Source organism: Schistocerca nitens, chromosome 6 (genome assembly GCF_023898315.1).
Source record: "Schistocerca nitens isolate TAMUIC-IGC-003100 chromosome 6, iqSchNite1.1, whole genome shotgun sequence".
Lineage (NCBI taxonomy): Eukaryota > Metazoa > Arthropoda > Insecta > Orthoptera > Acrididae > Schistocerca > Schistocerca nitens.
In genome coordinates this window covers 742,529,733-742,550,141 of record NC_064619.1, presented here as the reverse complement: position 1 = coordinate 742,550,141, position 20,409 = coordinate 742,529,733, and the positions used below count along the sequence as shown (strand labels likewise).

Genomic DNA, 20,409 nt, shown 5'->3' with positions numbered 1-20,409 from the left:
TAGGGCGTTTACCTTTGACAGGCACTCGATCCAGCTAAACTTCAGGAAAATTGTTAAACAAACGTTGGCAGAATATCCTGAGATTGAAGCTAAAAGGCAATACATTAACAAGTGGCCATGAAACTATCAACAAGTTCGTAGTACCATATCAACAATCGACCAAATTATCGGATGTGATTGCAGCCTTACGAGTTGGCGATGGTGCCCCAAGCACCAAGTGAGGAAATCTGGGGTTGTTGTCGAACCTGTCCAGAGTTTGATGCACTCTGTGCTCGGCCAGATGTCACGAGGGCAGGGTCGAGGCCGTTCATGGTGCCAGCACATAGTGCCATTGGCGAGACAGCCCGGAGCTTCACGCACATTGTGCCCTGTCACGTGTCACGTGGTCGGGTTTGGTAGAAACCTGCAGCCCGTCACGCGTGCTCACCTGGTGTCGTTGATGAGGCTGTCCAGAGCGTCGCGCAGGCTGTGCTCCGTCAGCTGGCCCACGGTCAGGGTGAGGGCGACGCCGCGGCGGCTCACGGCGGCGGCGTTGTGCCGCCTCCTGCAGGCCCAGATGCCCGCCGTGCGTGATGAACGCCACCGTCTTGGGGTGGTCTGCCACACAAGTACAGTCACAGGGCACCGTCTCTCACTCTTAACTCGAAGATACAGGATACTGTCGACATGCGTACTAGCATTTCAACGCTGGACTCAAGTGATATTTGTGATAGACACCATCGAGACTGAGAACAAAGTGCGCGGATTGAAAAGGATGTAAGACTTCAAACGCATTATTTTTCCCTACTGTTCAATCATGACATAAAAGAAGATTAACGGGAATAAAAGAGAATTTCAAAAGTGTGTTTAAAACTGATGGTGAAAAAATAACAATACGACTCGCTGATAACATTGCTATCATCAGTGAAAGTCGAGCTACAGGACTTGTGAATGGACTGGATAGGTTAATGAATGTAGAGTACAGGTTGAGAGAAAATGAAGAAAGAGCAAGAAATGAGGAGTAGTAGAAACAAGATTATTACTCTAGTGGTAAACTTCACATCTACTTATGGGACCATGAAGTACAAGAAGTGAAGGGATTCTGCTACATTAGAAGCAAGAAGCAAAATAACGTGATGTATGCAGCAAGGAGGACATAGAAAACTGGCTAGAAGAGCAAAAAGGGAATTATTGGTTGGAAAAATATATTAGTAACAAGCATTGGCCTTAATTTAAAGAAGAAATTACCCATCTGGTGGGCAGGTATATGCCTACGGCCAATGAGCCTCTTCATCAGATGATTTCTACGAAACAGAACTACCCCTCGGTCACATTATTGTAAAATTAAACCCAACATAATCTAAACACGAATGAAAAAAGTCTTCTGCCATGAGCAGTGAAACTGAGGTAGGCATCATGTACTCTACTTCAAGATTACTCGTACTACTCCAAACATAGGTTAACGTAATTTATAAAATTTACCAAATTTACCTAGTTGAAAAACAGATGACATTCAAGATAACGACATATTTACTTCCAGAAGACATGGGACACAGAACAGCAAAACATGTCAGTTATATTCATGCTCCTGTTTAATAAAATTAAGAGTGTACAGATGCACAGTTGACAAAATTGCAAAGAGGGTGGAAAAGCGACTCTGCTTCTCACTTTAATTGTGAATTATGCGCTATTACTGTAACTAATTCATTGTAGCTGATAATACCAAAGCTAGAACCATATATTTAAATCAGTGATTCCTGCTTTTGTAAGAGCACAGTGCAGTTGGTGAAATTCACCTTAAAGATTCCTATTGCCGCTGCTCCGAACTGCTCACCACGTGCATGTAGATTTCTAGAATGTGGTGATCAGTGAGCCTCTGCGTCGGCTCCAATGTAGGTCTCCATTTCTTACTGTCGTCCGAATCCACCTCCTTGTTCAAGGCCACTGCAAGAATCCACTCTCCAACACTAATCTCTCCTTCAGTGCGTCCATGGAAAACTGCTCTCCAACACTCCTCTCTCCTTCACATCCATCACACCAATAACAGTATCCGCACACTCCTCTCAAATCCGTAAAATACTCCACATGGGGCATGCACCAAGAGCTAAAAATCGCCAGTCCAAAACGGTACGGCATTCATGTACCAGTCCCGGACGTCTCTGTGTACCAAGCTGCTTCCCTCCAGAAGACGTGCAAAATTTGTTCCTCCAATCCTAACACATCTCACGTCGCTGAACAGGCAGCCACCATATGCTTTCTGACATCACAGGCAGCGTCACAATTAAAACGCTGCTGCTCTCCCGCTAGGGAAGTAGCACAGCTTGGGTGCCTAAGTCACCCCAAAAAAACGCAACAGCTGTCCCGGCGACATAATGTTGGGAATCGTGCAGTGCTGGCCCATTTCGGCCACTGAGGCGAAATGTTTTCACACGCCTAGGTGATACTGATATTACAGGAAGATCCACAGAAGACATCACGAAAACACCCAAAGAATCGGAGGAATGTACTCTCCTTGGTCGAGAACAGCTGTCCGGGTGTCGGGCCGTCGTGAGTCTGCGAAAGCAGTTGTGCAACGTTGTATTACTGGCCTCTGGAATAATGTAACATAGCCTGCTACAAAAGTGAAAGGAAAGGCGAATCCAAAGGATCTGCAGTATTTCAATATTTCTGAGAATGTATTCCTGGAATACAACATTGTGTGGTAGTGAAGAATGGACTGTGGGAAAACTTGAAAAAGAAAAAAAAAGCTTTTGTTATGTAGTGGTATTGAAAGATGTTGAAACTTAGGAGGACCTGTAAGAAGTGGGAGGTTCTCTTCAGAATCCACGAAGAGAGCACTATTTGAAAACACTGACAACGAGAAGGGGAAGGATGATCGGACGTGTGTTAAGACAACACAGAGTAACTTTCATAGTACTAGGTAAGCTGTAGAGGCTAAAAACTGTAGTGGGAGAAAGATATTGGAATTAATGCAACAAATAATTGAGGATGTATGTTGCCAGTGCTACGCTGAGATGAAGAGGATGGCACACGAGATATGTGGGGGAGCGGCATCAAACCAATCAGAAGATTGATGATTCAAAAAACAACCACTACTAAACATTATATCGACAGTGTCTTAAGGGAAGTATCCCTACCAATAGTGTCGCAAACTAAAGATTACTTCTTTACAGACATTTTAGATTTCTTTTCACTGTTACAGGACACACGATATATCCCTCCTGCTTTTATGCCATCCAAGTTTTGGAAAAGTATTTACATCTCAAATTAAACAAAAAGCAATCCAATATTTACTCCTGTCAAATTTTTACTACCGTGATGTAGCTCAACACGGCACTTGTAGAGCTAGCTGGAAATGCTAGGGTAGGATATGCCTGCAACATTCGTAGTTTGATCACATCAGTCCTTCTTAAACGTAGCTTCGATGCGACTGGATAAGCAATATGATTTTCGCATGCAGTGTCGTAATGGATACAGAAGGAATCTTAGCTGTACTTTGCATAACATCAAATATTTCTTCATATTCTTGTCCATTTCATCCATACAACTAATAGAACCAACCACCCTGTAACATACATCGTGCCTGAAACCACCCTGCATTCAAGAGGAGATTGGAGCTTTCCCTCTCGTCATCGCCATAGCTTCTCTTTATGCTTATTGCGGCTGCTTTCCTTCTGTCAAACATGGAACCAGTCTCCTCCTCGCACTACACACTATCTATGCTTTTCTCAGCCATATCTATTTCTGTTTTATTTTCTCCATTTCATCCGCCAATCTTATACTATTATTTCTCGCCCTTCGTCTGACCTGTCAACTCTCCAGCATTTATCTCTTCTGCATTGTTACCTCACATTTCTGTTAGACATTGCTGCTCATATTCCACACGAAAGTAATCAGGAAGTAAGACAGAAATTTCTTAAATCCTACATACACGTTATTGTACATACTGTTACTGCTATTACAATTAATTATCATTTTGACTATAAGTTGCTAATTTACTGTGCCTATTTCATATTGACTTATCAAGGACACCTGCGTAGATGTGGGAGAGAGAGCTGGCGTGCAATAGTACTGCCAGGTGAGACAATTAGTAACAAGACTTACTGCGAATCAAGCCGCAATATAGAAGTTGTGCCGAGTCTGCATGAACAGTACGAAGTTTTACGAACTCGACGTCCTCATTCTGTTGAACGAGTGGCGCACTTTGGCCGCCGAGTCATCCAGTGCCGCATGGCGTCAGCTGGATGTGGTAAGTGTACTCATTCCCTTACCAGCTCTTATAAGCTTTCCAGATCTTGTGGCAATTCTTCACGTTCGTCTAGCTCATCAATTGGCTTCACGGAAGTAAGTGTACCCTATTCCAGTCGTTGCACCACGGAAAAGTCTCTGGAAGTACCACAGATTCAATTCTGGTCCTCCACATGACACCCTGTGCTAGCCTACGCTCGTGTGATTCAAAGTTGGAAGTGTGGAAATTGAGCCCTGTAGCTCTGTCATCCTTTAATGAAACACCGTCCAGAATAATGAATTAGGAATTGAACGACTGTGAAATGAAACAAGAAATACAATTAATTGGCTTTTTTATGTTAGAGAAAACATTCGCCAAGCAATGAAAATATTATCCTAGTAAAATTTCGGACATCTGATAAAAGTGTCTGGAGTAAGATTCTAATAATCGCGTAAACCGTTCAACTGGAAACGTGAAGTTGTACCACCATTACCATGATGTTAGGGAATAGTACTAAAGAAGAAAATGCATTGGACCTATAGTCGGAATTGAAAGGAAGCTGATCATTGAATCTGGCACCACACCAACGACTCTTGCCAATGGATAAGTGCAAATCTGCCAGGAATCTCTCCACGTCCCTGGGTACACCTGCTTTGGTGGTGGACCTTAGTGGTCAAGACTCTCAGAGGTGAAGCTATGACAACTCTCTATGGAAGAGAAGTAAGAAGAGGTTTTGTTCCGAGTGTCCGCTAAAGGAAAATCTCGCTTTTCCGCGTTTTTAACATTTACTCTACTCGGATTGGCTGCGCAGTGTATCCTCCAAATGCGAACCGGTAAAAGCATTTCTTAGGCAGTAAACCAGTAACACGTGACCCACCATTCAACAATGAACAAAGGCGCCTCTCTCTGTGGCTAAGGAGGCTGCTGCTATCTGCACAATCGCGTTTCTCTATCTGACCTCCACTTCATTCACATTAGCCAACCCTGGCAGTTCTTACGTAGCATAAAATTTGGTTTTTGTGAAGTCAGTTTCCGCAACATCTCACACGTGTAAAATATTTTCCAGATAGCTTCTGTAGCATCTGGCACGTCCCAAAAAACACAGCTTTCTACGTTTTGTGCACAATAGTGCCTTCTTGGTATTTGCCAAAAACGGCATTTCTTTCCATTCCACTTTTTGGCTGTAATAACGGTCACGGTACGGTGCCTTGCGCCACCCACAGAAGATATGGTCTGTGTTCGCCAGTGTTGCTTTGGCACCCAACAGCGGCACTGCAGCACACTGTCCAGTGGCCTGCGAACCATTGACCTGCGTACCTCCCAGCTCTCCCTTCAGAGAACAGACAACTGCTCCTAGGGTAGTGGCCTACTTGACCCCACAACTCCGCCCCCTCATCCCAATCTGCTTTCAACGTCCACTTATTTATGTAAGGCATCAAAATTGGAATAAAGTAGTAAATGAATTGTGAGTTAGATTAGTCAGCTACCGGCAATCACTAGTACTGTTAAGGATCCCATTTCTCAGTGCATATTAATGATTCCAACTGATTTATGATTTTACATACATAATGAGACTGTTCATGAAAAAAAAGCGCTGCATAACGCCAGACATATTAATTGCTGAGCTATGGAATGTATATTACGATTTTACTGTGTAATGGCTCAAAATGGTTCAAATGGCTCTGAGCACTATGGGACTTAACAGCTGTGGTCATCAGTCCCCTAGAACTTAGAACTACTTAAACCTAACTAACCTAAGGACATCACACACATCCATGCCCAAGGCAGGATTCGAACCTGCGACCGTAGCAGTCGCGCGGTTCCGGACTGCGCGCCTAGAACCGCGAGACCACCGCGGCCGGCACTGTGTAATGGAAAGGTAAAAATAGTTTCATGCGAATCGCACTATTAAATGCTTAGACATACAGATGTTGGACTAAAATGTTGAAATACCAAAAACAAAACACATTACCAGATCAAATACAGTGTAGGAGAACCGTAACATTCGAAACAGATTCCAGTCGTGGGTAAATACAGGTTCTGTATACTTTTCAGGGGAATCTTATAGGTTTCTTCCCTCAAAATTGTGGCATGTTCAGGTGACGATAATGGCTGTATGTGTTGACTCAGTGGCCAGGAGAGAGGTGACAGTTTGTGCTTGAGCTCGTGAAACCAGTCCTGGATGATGCAAGCCGTATGAACAGGTCTCAGTTGTCTGGGAACACAGCATCAGTATTGGGGAACGAATGTTGTCCATTGGACATTCCGTATGGGTAATGTGACCTTGCGGGGTTTCCGTGGAGCCCATAGAATACCACGATATGGGTGTTCAACTCGTCATCGAACTGCCACCCCCATCTTCATGTTCCATTCTTGTGACGTAAACTCAGCCATAAGTTGAAAACAGCGTGCAACAAGACACATCTGACCAAACGAATTGCATGCATAGGTCCATAGACCACTTCTTATGGCTTCAGAACCAAATTTTCGTATTACAGGCATTTGCATCTCTGATCTGTGGTTTTGGAATAGGAGCTCGCCCTGCAATTCCCTGCTTATGGAACGCCCTTCATGTTATTTTGGTGCTGACAGGGTTCGCGAGTGCAGCGTCCAGTTCTCCAATCCCTTAATTTTTTGTCGTTCTCCCCCTCAGTGATTGTCTGTCACGATCACCCATTTTGCACTTTCGTCCGTTTCGTGACATAGAGGAAGATGTTTTCTCGTCTTCCCCTGTATGTGGTATAAATCTTCGTCAGATGATTCTTGAAGTAACAAACACGCCAGCTATCTTGGCCACGGACATACAAACCATAGAGCACCGATAATTTGCTCGTATTCCATTTCTCTTAGCTTCGACGTAATGCACTCACAACTGCACAGAAGACTGTTCTGATCATGGTTGACACATTGGACAGGTGTGGTTCACAGTCATATACAACATAAGAACCAGACGCCTTGGCTATCATCTGCATTTATGTTGTAGGATGCGTTTCTCGCGATGTTTCCATGTTCCCTCACCACTGTCGAGGCCAGCTGCAGCTCTACACCTCATGTCACCTGCTCCTACCGCCAGACTGTCTTCTGGACTGTCACGAATGGTCCTGCAAACCCTGATGTTTCCATCAAAATTTCACAACCCGCTTATGCCTCCTCGTGAAGGATTCTGCATGTACCACTGCCAGTTCCACCAACTGCTTCGCTCACACGAATGGGAAGAGCGACAGTTGCTAGCTCTCTTATTGGCACAAGGCTGTCGAAATGTAGGCTACATATAAGCTCCTCTCGCGAGATGTACATATGAGGAAGCACCGTAAACCGACTCTTCTAGGAAAGTTCACTTTTGGAATTTCAGTAGTAACCCACGCCGTGGCGTGGAATGCCTTTCTCGTAAAAGGCGCGAATGGAATTGTACGAGGATCTCAGAGACGCTTTCGGGCTTACTAAATGAATCTACAAGCATTTTTGTGGGTGTCTACTTTCTCTAACAATGCTGCGTTGTTAATATCATATACTTGAGCACTAATAACACTCCGTTTCGGTAACTTTTGCATGTCACGCCATTACTCCTATGAGGGTGCTAGGATTTTCTTACGCAAAAGCATTTTTCTTGGCCACTGAGCTTTATATGTATGAAGTTTGTTTTAAATTTACCCACATAGTCCACAGCTACGTAGCAAGATACACACATAACATATGCAGAGATAAGGCAAAACATAATGAGCACAGCGCACCACGAGGTTGATGCCTGCTGGTGGTGGTGTGGGAACGTGACGCAGTAAGGAAACAATGCAAGCGGAGGAGAGACGAATGGGCAGATCCCCCACCGTGTAATCCAGGATAGGCAGCGATTTGTGGCAGATCTGACGACAGGGTACATTGCTGGTGCAGGCTCAAGTGTTGCAGAGCGCACCCATCTAAGGCCGTTGTTGAACATGGGGCTCCACACCACACGACCCCAACTTGTTCCTGTATCGACCCAACGATATTGTCAGTTATGATTTCAGTGGGCATCACTAAGTTTCCACCTGGCGAACGAATCGCATTTCTCGTTACACCAGATCGATGGTTGGGTCCTTACACGCTGTTGCCCAGGCGAATGGCTGCACGAAACATGCACAGTGTCACAGTCTGGTGAGGGCTGAATCGAGTTGTGCGATACATTGAGTGGGGCATCCAAGAGATCTGTGGTGATAACTGAAGGCGTCGTAACACCAGTGAACTACCTGAAGATTACTGCTGACCTCCTGACGTCTTCCCTTACGATGATCACTTCTAGTAGGACAGCTGTGCGTGTTGCAAGGTCGGTATTCTGCTACACTGATTTCATGGGGATTATAAAGAACTCACATTGATCTCTTGTCAACAAATGTGCCTGATCGTTACCCACTGGAACACATATCGTGTACGAGCTGTGTGCCTGTAAATCACCATCCCATAATTTTCAGGAATTGCTTTACCTCTGTTAACACATCTGCTCCTACATGCTCCTGGAGTGCTGTCGAGGACTTGTATAATCCGTATCAAGCAGAATCGCGGTCACAATGTTTTCGCTCATCGATATATGTTCATCGATTTTTAAATAGACCTTGTAAACCATGCTGCTCTGGGCTGATTGGCGCCTGTTGGCACAGATTGACGGGGGTGATAAAAAATCTGATGCTGAAAACTGGGCTATACCTGTGGTATCATAAGGAGATCGCGTCGCCACACCGAAGCTGGCAATGTAAATGGATGCGACAGACAGCAGCGAGTCTGTAGCGATGTACGGGAAGTGCTGGTGAGGACCACGCGTCCACTCTTAGCATAGCCGCGCCCTCACAATGAAGTCAATATAGTGCCGAGCTAGCAAGAGCACTGCCCAGTTCTAGATGTGAGCTAAAGCAACAACATCGTCGTCTACGAAGAAGAAGTAGTTAAAGCTTCAGATGAACTTGTAGTGATGGTAATGGCGAATATTGTAGAACAGTTTGTTAATTTGGTGGGTGAAGTGATGGTTTACTACTCTGTTACAGATATAAATAATGCAGCACTCGTGTGGCAGAGAAGTGTGTCAAAGTTAAGTAAATCATTTATTTACTTGTGTAATAAAGTGATCTAATATTTCACGTGTTCTCGTGTGACGACCATTGTCCCAGAGAAATCAAAGAACCCACACTTGTGTCCGGTCGAAAGTAGTTTCGCCTGGTCACACACAACAGTATCCTATACGTCTGTACAGCCCTGTGAGCAGGGCCGGCACACGCGCAGCGCAGCTGTCGGACTCACGGAGGACGTCGGTCTGCGGCAGCCAGTCGGAAGTGCGCACGTTGGGCGGCAGCGGCGGCAGCAGCGCGTGGTCGGCCCTCCAGAGCACCTGCTGCGGCAGCGACGCGAACGCCCGCAGTATTCCGCGCAGCTGCTCCCCGGGCAGGCTGTCCACGCGCAGCAGCGTGCCCATGCTGAAGTACACCACGCCGCGATCGCTCGAGTCGAAGAACTGCTGCAGCTCCTGTCACCACCACGACACTGAGACTGCACCAACCACACCCCACGTAACGAAGATACAACAATTATCTACATTAGCATTGTTTCTCTTGGGACACATGACGCAACGTAATGTCGAAACTTTCTGTTCACCTGGAACTGAGGCGGCGAAAATTTCGAGAATTTGTTACTCTTTCGTGACACATTCAATTACAGTACAGTGCAAGTACATGAACGGGACGCAATAACTGGGAATGAAGTGTGAAAGGCTCGCAGGCTATCTCAAATGTTTCTGTATAGCAGCCAGAGGTTAAAGAGAGAAAACAACCAGCCAGGAATATGGAAACATCACTAAAGTTCAGATAGGAGAAGTAAAACCTTTCAGGTTTGCCGATGAAATCGTAATTCTGTCAGAGATTGCAAAGCACTTGCAAGATAAGTTCAGTGGAACACAAATGGCCTGGAAAGAGATTAGAAGATGGATGGCAGCAAAAGTTAAACAAGAGTGTAAGAGTGTAGTTCAACTAAATCGGGTGGTGTTGACGAAATCAGATTCGGAAATGGGTCACTAAAACTGGTAGATCATTTTTGTTTTGTGGAAGAAAACTACCTAAAAATGGGACAAGTCAAAAGAAAGAAAAACTTTCCTCAGAATATATAACACATTTACGATAATATATTACATAAAAGTGAATGACGAACGGCGAAGAAGTGTGACATAGTTCTCTGGAAGCATTTGTCTCCAGTGTCGTCTTGTGCTGGAATGAAACATAGACAACTTTTGAAACTGAATCGATGTACAGGGGAAAAGACCTTTACGGCAAAAACTGAATAGTAGAACCTGTGTTGAGGTACAAGGAAACAAATAATTTGATTATGGAGAGACGAGAAAGGGGCGAAGAATTTTAGGAGACCAACACTCCACTACAGTAAATACGCTCATATGGTGTAAGTGGTAGTAGATACACAGATATGAAGAAATTTACTCAGGATGGACTAGCATGGTCAGCTGCATTAAACTAGTATTCGAAACTGGTGACCCAAACAACAACAACTTTGTTACAACTATCAGAGGCACCAAACGCAAGAAGCTCATCCGAAGAGTTACGAGTAAGCGATAGACGGTATTAACATGCTACATAAGAGTCATAGCAAGAAGATTTCGAACAAATTTGATGAACGTGAAATAGTTACGTTTAAGGCTAAAACACTCGATACAAGAGTTCTACACAAATATTTGACGACAAAGAACAAAAGGGTCTCAAACATCCACATTCGTTTAATGGAACTAGTCCAAGGATGTTGCGAATATGCAGATTGTTACACTACCACTCTAAAAGAGAATTCAGGGGAGTTAAAACATCAAAATTAATGGTAACTCGTGCATCAGTAAAAAGGAAAATGGGTGAATTCTGCAGTAAAAGTTCCACACTCAGATCTTAACGGAATATTTACCTGGGAATTCTGGTCTTCCGTAAATTCAATGAACGGAACTCAACTCTTGAGTTCAGTCTATCACAGTTCAGTCCGGCGTTGATACTGAAGACAACTGACAGAATGTCGAAGTACTAAATTTTACCTTACACACTCACAAATAAGAGACAATGAACAATTCTTTCCACTGAAACATAGTTAAGCCTTCTTAAATTAAACTCTGCAGAAGAACCTGTTGAATCCATACAACGCTATAGACTACTCTCGTACTTAGCTCATATTCGTCAAGAGTATCTCAGGCACGGAAAACATTGGTATTACTGGAAAAGAGTGCACGTCTCCTCTCTCCGAAGTAAGGTATGTTAACGCATGTACAGGAATTCAGTGTAGTATCAAAAGCTTTCGTACGTTTCTACGACTTTTGAGTACGTTGCACGCTTGGCTTTACAGTATTCTTGAAGGAGAGGATACTTCTCTTAGAGAATCATTAACGCTTCGTTTTCTTTTTCTTCTTTTTCCTCGTACGATTCCTTGAAATAGTATATGCTGGTAAAAATTTCATCTTCGGAGATGGCTGAAAGGGCTTCGAAACTGTACCACCTTATACATTTCCCACAGATATACTATCATTTAAAGTATCTTCAAAAATATTTGGAATAATTTATGACTCATACCACATAGTACATAGTGAATGATCACAACAAATGAAAGTACATTCTGTTTTTTGTTCCCAAAGAAAAGCATGATAACTGCTAATGTTCGCAGTATATATGCTTCTGTCTCGCGTTCTTCGGCCGCCGTTGGTTCGATGATTTTGCCCACGTTTCCCCAGCACAAGTGGCTGGCGTTCTCAAGGCTCATCGCCCACAGCTGGTGGTGGACTGACCATGAATGGCAGGTGAAACTTTAACAATTCCAGATACTTGTGCTGGAAAAACTTTAGAAAAACATCAAACAAACGTCGGCCGAAGAACCCGAGACAGAAGCCAACAAGCAGCTTGTCAACAAGTGGTCAGTAAACGCTTAAGAATTTTGTTCTTACTATACATAACTGATTTATCATGTAGTATCAGCATCGCTATCACACCCACGTTGACAGTATTGTTGTGGGCTGGGAAGAATCGTCGCTGGAAGGTCATAAGGAAATGCAGTGCTGCTCAGATTGTACTCTTGCTTAGTGAGCTAAATGTCAGTTCTCTTTGAATGTGCATAAATGGAATATAACGTCCATGTCAAAGAGAAAGATCCAGAGAGCGTATTATCACATCTACAGTGGTAAGATTCCAGAGCCCGTCTCGTCATTTCAATAATCTGGGTTAACACAACGATGCATAATGATATGTGACGAGTACGTACAACCAGTATGAAGAATGAAGAATCAAAGAATTAGGTTCATTGGAAAACTTGTGAGGAAGTGTGGTGCATCTGTTAAATGGAGGACATAGAGGTTGTTGACGTCAGGAACTCTGCATATGTACTCCAAAGTCTCGAATCTTCAGAAAATAGTTACGATAGCACACAAGAGCACCGCATAGCAGATGGTGGAGTGAGACATTCTGGACGTGGACTCCAATGTTTCGGGTCTTCAACAAATAGTCACACAGCACCCGTCAAATTAATTCATAAATTCATTGGCTGCATTGTAAAGGGTGGTACGGTCCACACAAAAACACAAAGCAAATATCAGGAAACTATCTGGGGTCTCTCTGGGAGAAAAAACATTGCTCTAACGAAACAGGAAGAGATAGTTCGGTTTGGCACATATGGTGACATGTATCCGCTGTTGTTATATTGGTTTTGAGTCTTAAAACTGGTTTGAAGGATCTCTACATGAGAATTTATTCTGTACAAGCCTCTTCATCTCTTCATATATGCTGTGAACTCCTTCCATACGAAACTGCTTACTGTAACTCAGCCTTCGTCATACTCTATAGGTTTTACCGCACCCACCTATACCTCCATTACCAAAGTGACGACGTCTCCATGCCTCAGGATGCGTGTACAGGGCTGTGCTGGTGCGAATCCAGTGTTTTGGGTCCCCCATCCCACCTTGTCACCGCCAAGATCAACCTCATCCCTCTCACCGACCCGTCTAGACCAATTGCGTTACACATAAATGGAGAACTGTTATCTTGCTGGCTGGAGAAGAAATAAGGTTTTTATTTAGAATCTTCATCGATATAATTTATTGCCCAATTTATTACCATTATTTGTATAATTTGTTTACCAGTTAGGGGGACTGTTAACGCGTTGGTTGATGGAGGATAGATATCACTATAATTTATTACTTCGCTCTTACACACTACCCCTCCTCTTTTCACCCCCACCCCTCACCTGTACCCTATAGGGCCAGTTACTTTGTTGGTTGCCTCACTTGAATATGCAAGAAACTTTTTTAAATAAAGTACACTACATAACAATTACGCTGCCGAGATGTGGTTCGTTTTTTATTGAAATTACACTCTTGCTAATTTAGAAACTGCTCTGTGGAGATGTAGCAACGCACACTTTTGCTATGTAAAAATTACACTGTGTAAATGTAGGGAATTATTTGTTTTAAGCCAAGTACAATTTTGCTATTTAACAACCATATTGATAGGTTGCAGGCTTAATTACGTTTAAACTTATCACAGTGATAATACCAAACTTCATGTTTAAGAACTACCATAGGTGCTTTTTATGTGGTCGTGGCGTTACACTAAATGTAGTAGGAAGGAAGAGTACGATTACAACCTTTTTATTATACGAATATTCACTGGGTCTTACCTGCCACTCGCGACCAGCGAGTGTACACACTGGCAGGACTGTCCTCTCCCATGCTGTGGTCATTACGACTGACACTATATGTTGGCAGTGCAAGTGTTGCAGGAGGTGTTGAGCCCATCACAGTTCACACCACACCACTTGCAACCAGATCACGGCACACATACCGCTCGGCAGAGTTTGTGAGGCATCACGACACAGTCTTCGGGAGATATGACATCGTAGGAAATCACGCACCATGTGATGTAGACTGCGATGCGATTATTGTCTTGTTACAGTGTGCCTTTACATAATGAGGATGGCGTTACGTTTTGAGTTTACTTAAACACTGTACAGTCTACAGCAGTTTCCTAACAGGCTGAGATATAACACCTACCAGTATCGACTCTAATTTCTCGTTGTGGTCATTTTGCAACTCGCATGTTGGATAAAGTAATACGTTGCCGAACCCTTCCTGGAACGTTCTCCCTTTTTTTCAACAGTAAACCTCAGCGTGACGTACAATGCTTCTCACATAGCGTCTATCAATGGAGATCCTTTAACCTCTCAATATTGCTCTCGTGGTGATTAAATCACTAGCAGTGCACATCGTAGAGCTACAGAAGACACAATGGACAAGAGGTTTACAGAAATTCACGTAAGTAGATTCGGCAGGCATCTAGACAATTTAATGCACCCCAGCGTCTTCGACTGTATGGTTACAAAGTGCAAATTCTGCAACATCTGATGCCGAATGACAAACCATGCTGACAACTATTTGCTACAGAAATGCTGCAGCGTATTGAAATGAATGCCAGCTCCTTGCAAATATGTTTATTCTCAGATAGAGCAATCTTTCATGTATCAAGAACGGTTAATCGGCATAAGGTTCCTATTGTGTTCTTGCAACGTCCACACACTGTTATCGAACATGTTTGTGATAGGCCTAAACTGAACATCTGGTGTGCATTAAGGCACGATAGGATTGTTGGACCGTTCTTCTTTGCAGGAAACACACTGAATGGACATGTTGGAACATTCTGCATATCCTCAGATTAAGAATTTCGTCCCAACGTCTTCTTTCGGCTCCGCAATATTGATAAACCGCTAATGGAAAGTACTGCATACGAAATTTCCCATTCGCTAGATCAGACCCACTGTTTAGTCACCACGTTCCTTCGACGTTACCACACTAGAGCTTTTCTTGTGGGGATTCGTGAAGAACTGTATGTATGAGACAAAAGTGGACGACATTCCTATGTTAAGATACTGTATCACTGATGCGAATGCAACAGTGACCAAGGACATGAAACGAGGAATATGGCAAGAAATTTAACATAAACTCAGCATATTTTGTGCTACAAATCATACACATGTTAAAATTTACTGCTGATTATTAAATAAATTCTTTGAGATGCTCTAGCATACAGTGCAATTTTTTCCTGCGCCTTTGAAATTTGGGAAGTTTAAAAGTACACTCTGTATTGTAGCTTGATAGCCACTTTGCATCATCGCACAGTAAAGTGATTCCTACTGCAAAACTGCATGTACGAGGCCTCTTCGGGAAGTATGTTCCGATCAGTCACTAAATGGAAACCACTGTGAAAAATCTGATGTATTTTCCGCAAATGTGTTGGGTAGAGTCTCTACCATGGCTGTCGATCGCGACACGTTGCTCTTTCCAATGCTGAGCGATCAATGAACACGTAAAAATGCCTACAGAATAGTGTCTCTCGACAAATATGAGGGCCTGGTGAGACATTACGCCTGATGTCGTGCAGCCCACATAACATAACTGTCATGCGTTTCGTCCTTTACGACAATTCTCGTCCGCTTACTGCAGGGGCATTGATGATGACTCACAACACGGATCGTAACTGGTTTGTCCTGAGTTTCATCTCTGCTCACATGAACCGCTGCCTATGAAGGCAAAATTCTGGCACAGATAACGAGCCGTAGATAAGCATTGGTGGCAAGCACAGGTAGCTGCATTCTACGATGAGGGTACTGGAAGGTTGGTACAATGTTACGACAGATGTCTAAGTCAGAGCAGCTACTACGTGGAGAAGTTGCAAATAAAACATATTCAATTTTCACAGTGGTTTCCACTTCGCGATGTATCGGAACTTACTTTCCGAATAGCCCTCGTATTTGCAAACTTTTTTGATGATTGTGATTTGCCATATTATATGGTATCACCATGTGAAACCCTGCCATATTTATCAGAATCAGCTGTAAAACACTTCATTGGTGTTATCTGCTTCATGGCAGAAGCTTGACAGCTACATTGCATCCTTGTGTAGTAAAATGTTAAAAGCTCAAGTCTATTTGCAAAGTTGCTAATTGTTGTGATCTACCATCAGTGAACTGTTATCACATATGTATATTATGACAATCAAATGTGTTTTTTATATGCTTAGTATAGTAATATTCGACACATCAAAGCATCTACACAGGAAGAAAATTCAGTGATGTATGTTTATGGAAGTATCAGCCTAAGTGTATTTTTAATTCAACATGTCCCACCCAGGCAACTGTATAGAATAACTGAGTAAAAATCTAGGAAACACCAAACAACTGTTAACCGTCGAGAAGGTGCGCTGACTTTCATAGGACGAGTGGGCACACTGCGTACTTTATACACACGTAAAGAGTAGCTGCCTTTATGTTACCAAGGTAGCTATGTATGAGGAAAATCACAGTTTAATCTTAGTTTAATTAATCAGTGCTTAAACAAACTCATATAACATGAGCTAAAGCACTGTTCAATTAAACAATAATAACGTAAACTTCCCGTGTGGAGTTTCTGGTCTCCCATCAGGCGCCTCCGCAAGTGGCGGATAGGGGAATGCTCACAAGGTGTGGTAGGTACTGGGGAAATAAAATACCCGGGGTGGACCAAAACTAGTGGCTGCTACCTTGTAGCGTGATATTGGCAAATCAAGGGCATGAGAATAAATTACCTGGTCCCCCAGGTTGGGGATGTGCACGGACCAGCTCCTCACTAATATGAAAACATTAAAATGCTAAAAAACCTAATAATATGCCTCGGAAAAAGTTGAATCTTAGACGACGAAACGGCGAGGAAAAAAGAAAAATGACATTTGGATGCTGGAATGTGCACGGTATCTCCATAAAACTGAATATATTATCCACATAACTTTCCAGGTTCAAAGCGTATATTGTCATACTCTCTGAGAGCAAGAGAACAGGCAAAGGAGAACTTGGTAATTACGTACATATTTGGAGAGGGATGTCCAAAGCGGTAAGAGCCAAAGCAGGACTCTCCATTATGACAAAGAAAGCATGGAAAAAGAGAATCATAAATTGGAAATTTGTTAATGAACGTATTATTGTGATAGAAGTGACTCTATATCCCAGGGTAGTTGTAATTATTGGTGTATGTGCACCCACGAATGATGCAAAAGACCACGAGAAAGGTACTTTCTGAACAATCCTTAGGGAGACTACGGAAAGATCCCAAGGAGGAATGAACTGATGATCATAGGGCATATGAACGGATAAGGAGGAATTAGAGAATCATGCCCGACAATGGGAAAACATAGAGAGACAGAATATAGTGACAATGGAGAACGACTGACTGAAATTTGTGAACAGTTTGATCTGAAAATTCCAACACAAGGATATTCGTAATATACTTGGCAACAGAATACTAGAGAACTTCGTTCTGTAATTTAATTAGACAAACAAGTAGTTTCAAGGCAACAGATGTTAGAACTTATAGAGGAGCCGAGTGTCGATCAGACCATTATCTACTAAAAATGAAGAGTTTTTGGCCATGGAAGAATGCAAAAAGTGATTCTAACAACATTAAAACGAATTCTGCTGAGAAAGCTCAAAACATACACATCAAAATTGACAGTCCGCAAGACGAAAGTATACGAACATTCTTTGCTACCACAATAAAAAGAACTTTGGAAGCAACATTTGAAAGAAGTATAGAGGAAATATATGAAAACATAAAATCCGTTGTTGTAAATATAGCAACAGAGGTGGTGGGCATATAGGGAAACAACCACAGCCATCGACAGAATGGTGGTCGGAAGAAATGGAGGTGGCAGTTAAAGAAAAGAGGCACGAATTGAAATAGTGGTTGAATGGTAAATCCAAAATAAAAGAACAATCTATAAAGAAACGAAGAATAAAGTGATAAAAAACAGGATAGCAAAGAATGAAGCATGAAAACAGACATGTGCCAATGTCAATAGAAAATTTGATTTGTTAGAGCGAAAGAAACGTGGTCAGTATTAGGACATCGACAAGAGACGAAGCCAAAATCAATCTTCAACTGTTAACACCAAACGAAAAGGAATAATGTTTCCAGGAGTTAGTAAATGAGACTAGAGAAGAGTATCTGGAGGAAGGAACAGTGCAAGAAAAGGAACAGCAAGAGGAGGACATCCAAATGTTAGAAAGTGAGGTGAGTGAGGTATTAGGAACAGGGAAGAATGATAAATCATCTAGATCAAGCAGTATCAATCTAGATTTCTTAAAATGTGGTGATGACAAAATTGTGAAACTAATAACACAGTTTTCCAATATAATGTTGCATGGAGATTCAATGCCGTCGAAAATAAAGCTAGGCTATATTTGTATAGTTGTGGGGAACGCTAACCAAAGACGTTTTATTGGCAGGACATTTAGAAAATGTAACAGGCCTGCTAAGGAGACTGCCTACACTAAGCTTGTCCGTCCTCTTTTAGAATACTGCTACACGGTGTGGGATCCTTACCAGATAGGACTGACGGAATACAGCGAAAAAAGTCAAAGAAAGGCAGCACTTTTTGTATTATCGCGAAATATGGGAGAGAGTGTCACAGAAATGATACAGGATCTGGGTTGGACATCATTAAAAGATAGGCGTTTTTCGTTGCGACGGAATCTTCTCCCGAAATTACAATCACCAACTTTGTCCTCCGAATGAAAAAATATTTTGACACCGGCCTACAAAGGGAGCGATCACCACGATAAAATACGGGAAATCAGAGCTCGTACGGAAAGATATGGGTGTTCGTTCTTTCCGCGCGCTATACGAGATTGGAATAATAGACAATTGTGAAAGTGGTTCGATGACCCCTCTGCCAGGCACTTAAATGTCATTTGCAGAGTATCCATGTAAATGTAGATGTAGAGTACTATATTTAAGAAAGGGGATCGCAAAAGCTGCTCAAACTGTCGAGAAATTTGTTTTATAAACACATTAATGAGAATTTTTGCCCGCATCTCGTGGTTGTGCGGTAGCGTTCTCGCTTCCCACGTCCGGGTTCCCGGGTTCGATTCCCGGCGGGGTCAGGGATTTTCTCTGCCTCGTGATGGCTGGGTGTTGTGTGCTGTCCTTAGGTTAGTTAGGTTTAAGTAGTTCTAAGTTCTAGGGGACTTATGACCACAGCAGTTGAGTCCCATAGTGCTCAGAGCCATTTGAACCTTTTTTTTTTTTTGAGAATTTTTGAGGAAATAATTAAAAATAAGCTGGAAATAAATTTAAAGCCCAAGAAGAACAAAGTGGCTTCACAAGTGGTAGATCAATATTTTCATATTACGACAGATCTTAGAGAAACGTAGAGAAAAAATCTAAAAACATAGGATTAATTTTCATAGATTTAGAAAAGACCTATGATACTGTCCTGAGAAAACTACTTTGGAAAACATTACATACTGTGAACATTAAAATAATACAAGAAATGTATAAAGATAACATACGTCAAATGAAAATTGGTAGCACACTTTCAAAGAAATTTAGAACGGGCAAGAGTCTGTTACAAAGCTTCCCCATGTAACTAACATTATTTAAAATCTGTGTAGACAGAAGTCTTAAGACATGGTCTCACAAATGTAATGCGATAGGGCTAGAAATTAACGACGGAGTTTGGTGATAGAGGATCAAAAGGTGCTGTGTTGAAAATACAGATGACATAATTTTTATCTATATGACTTACATTAGCTCCAGACACTACTTCTTGGCATTTGTCTAATTTTTAAACCAATATGTTCGATTGTTCTTTCTGGTGGTATGAGCTGTGGAAAATTTACAGATTCCGACATATGTATATTGGAGTGTTTAGGTGGGGCGTGAATGCACATTAGCGATGGGTCGTCTAAGAAGCCATCAGCGCTGATTCTTCTTCATATCTCCTCGCTGCGGCGCTGTGCGGTAGGTTAGTGTGAGCTGAAACGCCCGGGTCGTCCAGGCAGCTACATCTTCCTGCCTTCGGCCTCCTTTGTCCATCCTCTGATTTACATTGTGCCGTCGTGCGTTATTACAGTTTAAATAAAAAATTACTCATCTTTTACAAAATGGTATGGGTGCCTTCAAAGTGAATTTGCTCCATCAGTAACGTCATGTATACAGAAAGAAAAATGACATCAATCCTCTCCATGAGCTCTAGGGTATCCACATCACAGAATGTACATAAAATAGAGTAATTACAAACATATTTTAGAAGTCATAACCGAACGGGTTTTAAGCCTTTACCCAGATTTTTATACGGATCTTCTACTAATTGGGTCTGGCATGTGGAAAATACTTCCTACCCGTCTAGAAT

The 20,409-nt window shown here is 42.5% G+C and overlaps 1 protein-coding gene across 1 annotated transcript in view; it reads right to left on the bottom strand.

Annotated features, from left to right (window-relative positions):
- Positions 1-352: 352 nt before the first annotated feature.
- LOC126263615 (UDP-glucosyltransferase 2-like) overlaps positions 353-20,409 on the bottom strand; it is a 74,567-nt gene continuing 54,510 nt past the window's right edge. Inside the window, exons 4-5 of the mRNA XM_049960702.1 lie at positions 9,473-9,695; positions 353-597 (exon numbers count right to left, since the gene is read on the bottom strand). Coding sequence (XP_049816659.1) covers positions 353-597; positions 9,473-9,695 — 468 coding nt within the window. The remainder of the gene's footprint in view (positions 598-9,472; positions 9,696-20,409) is intronic.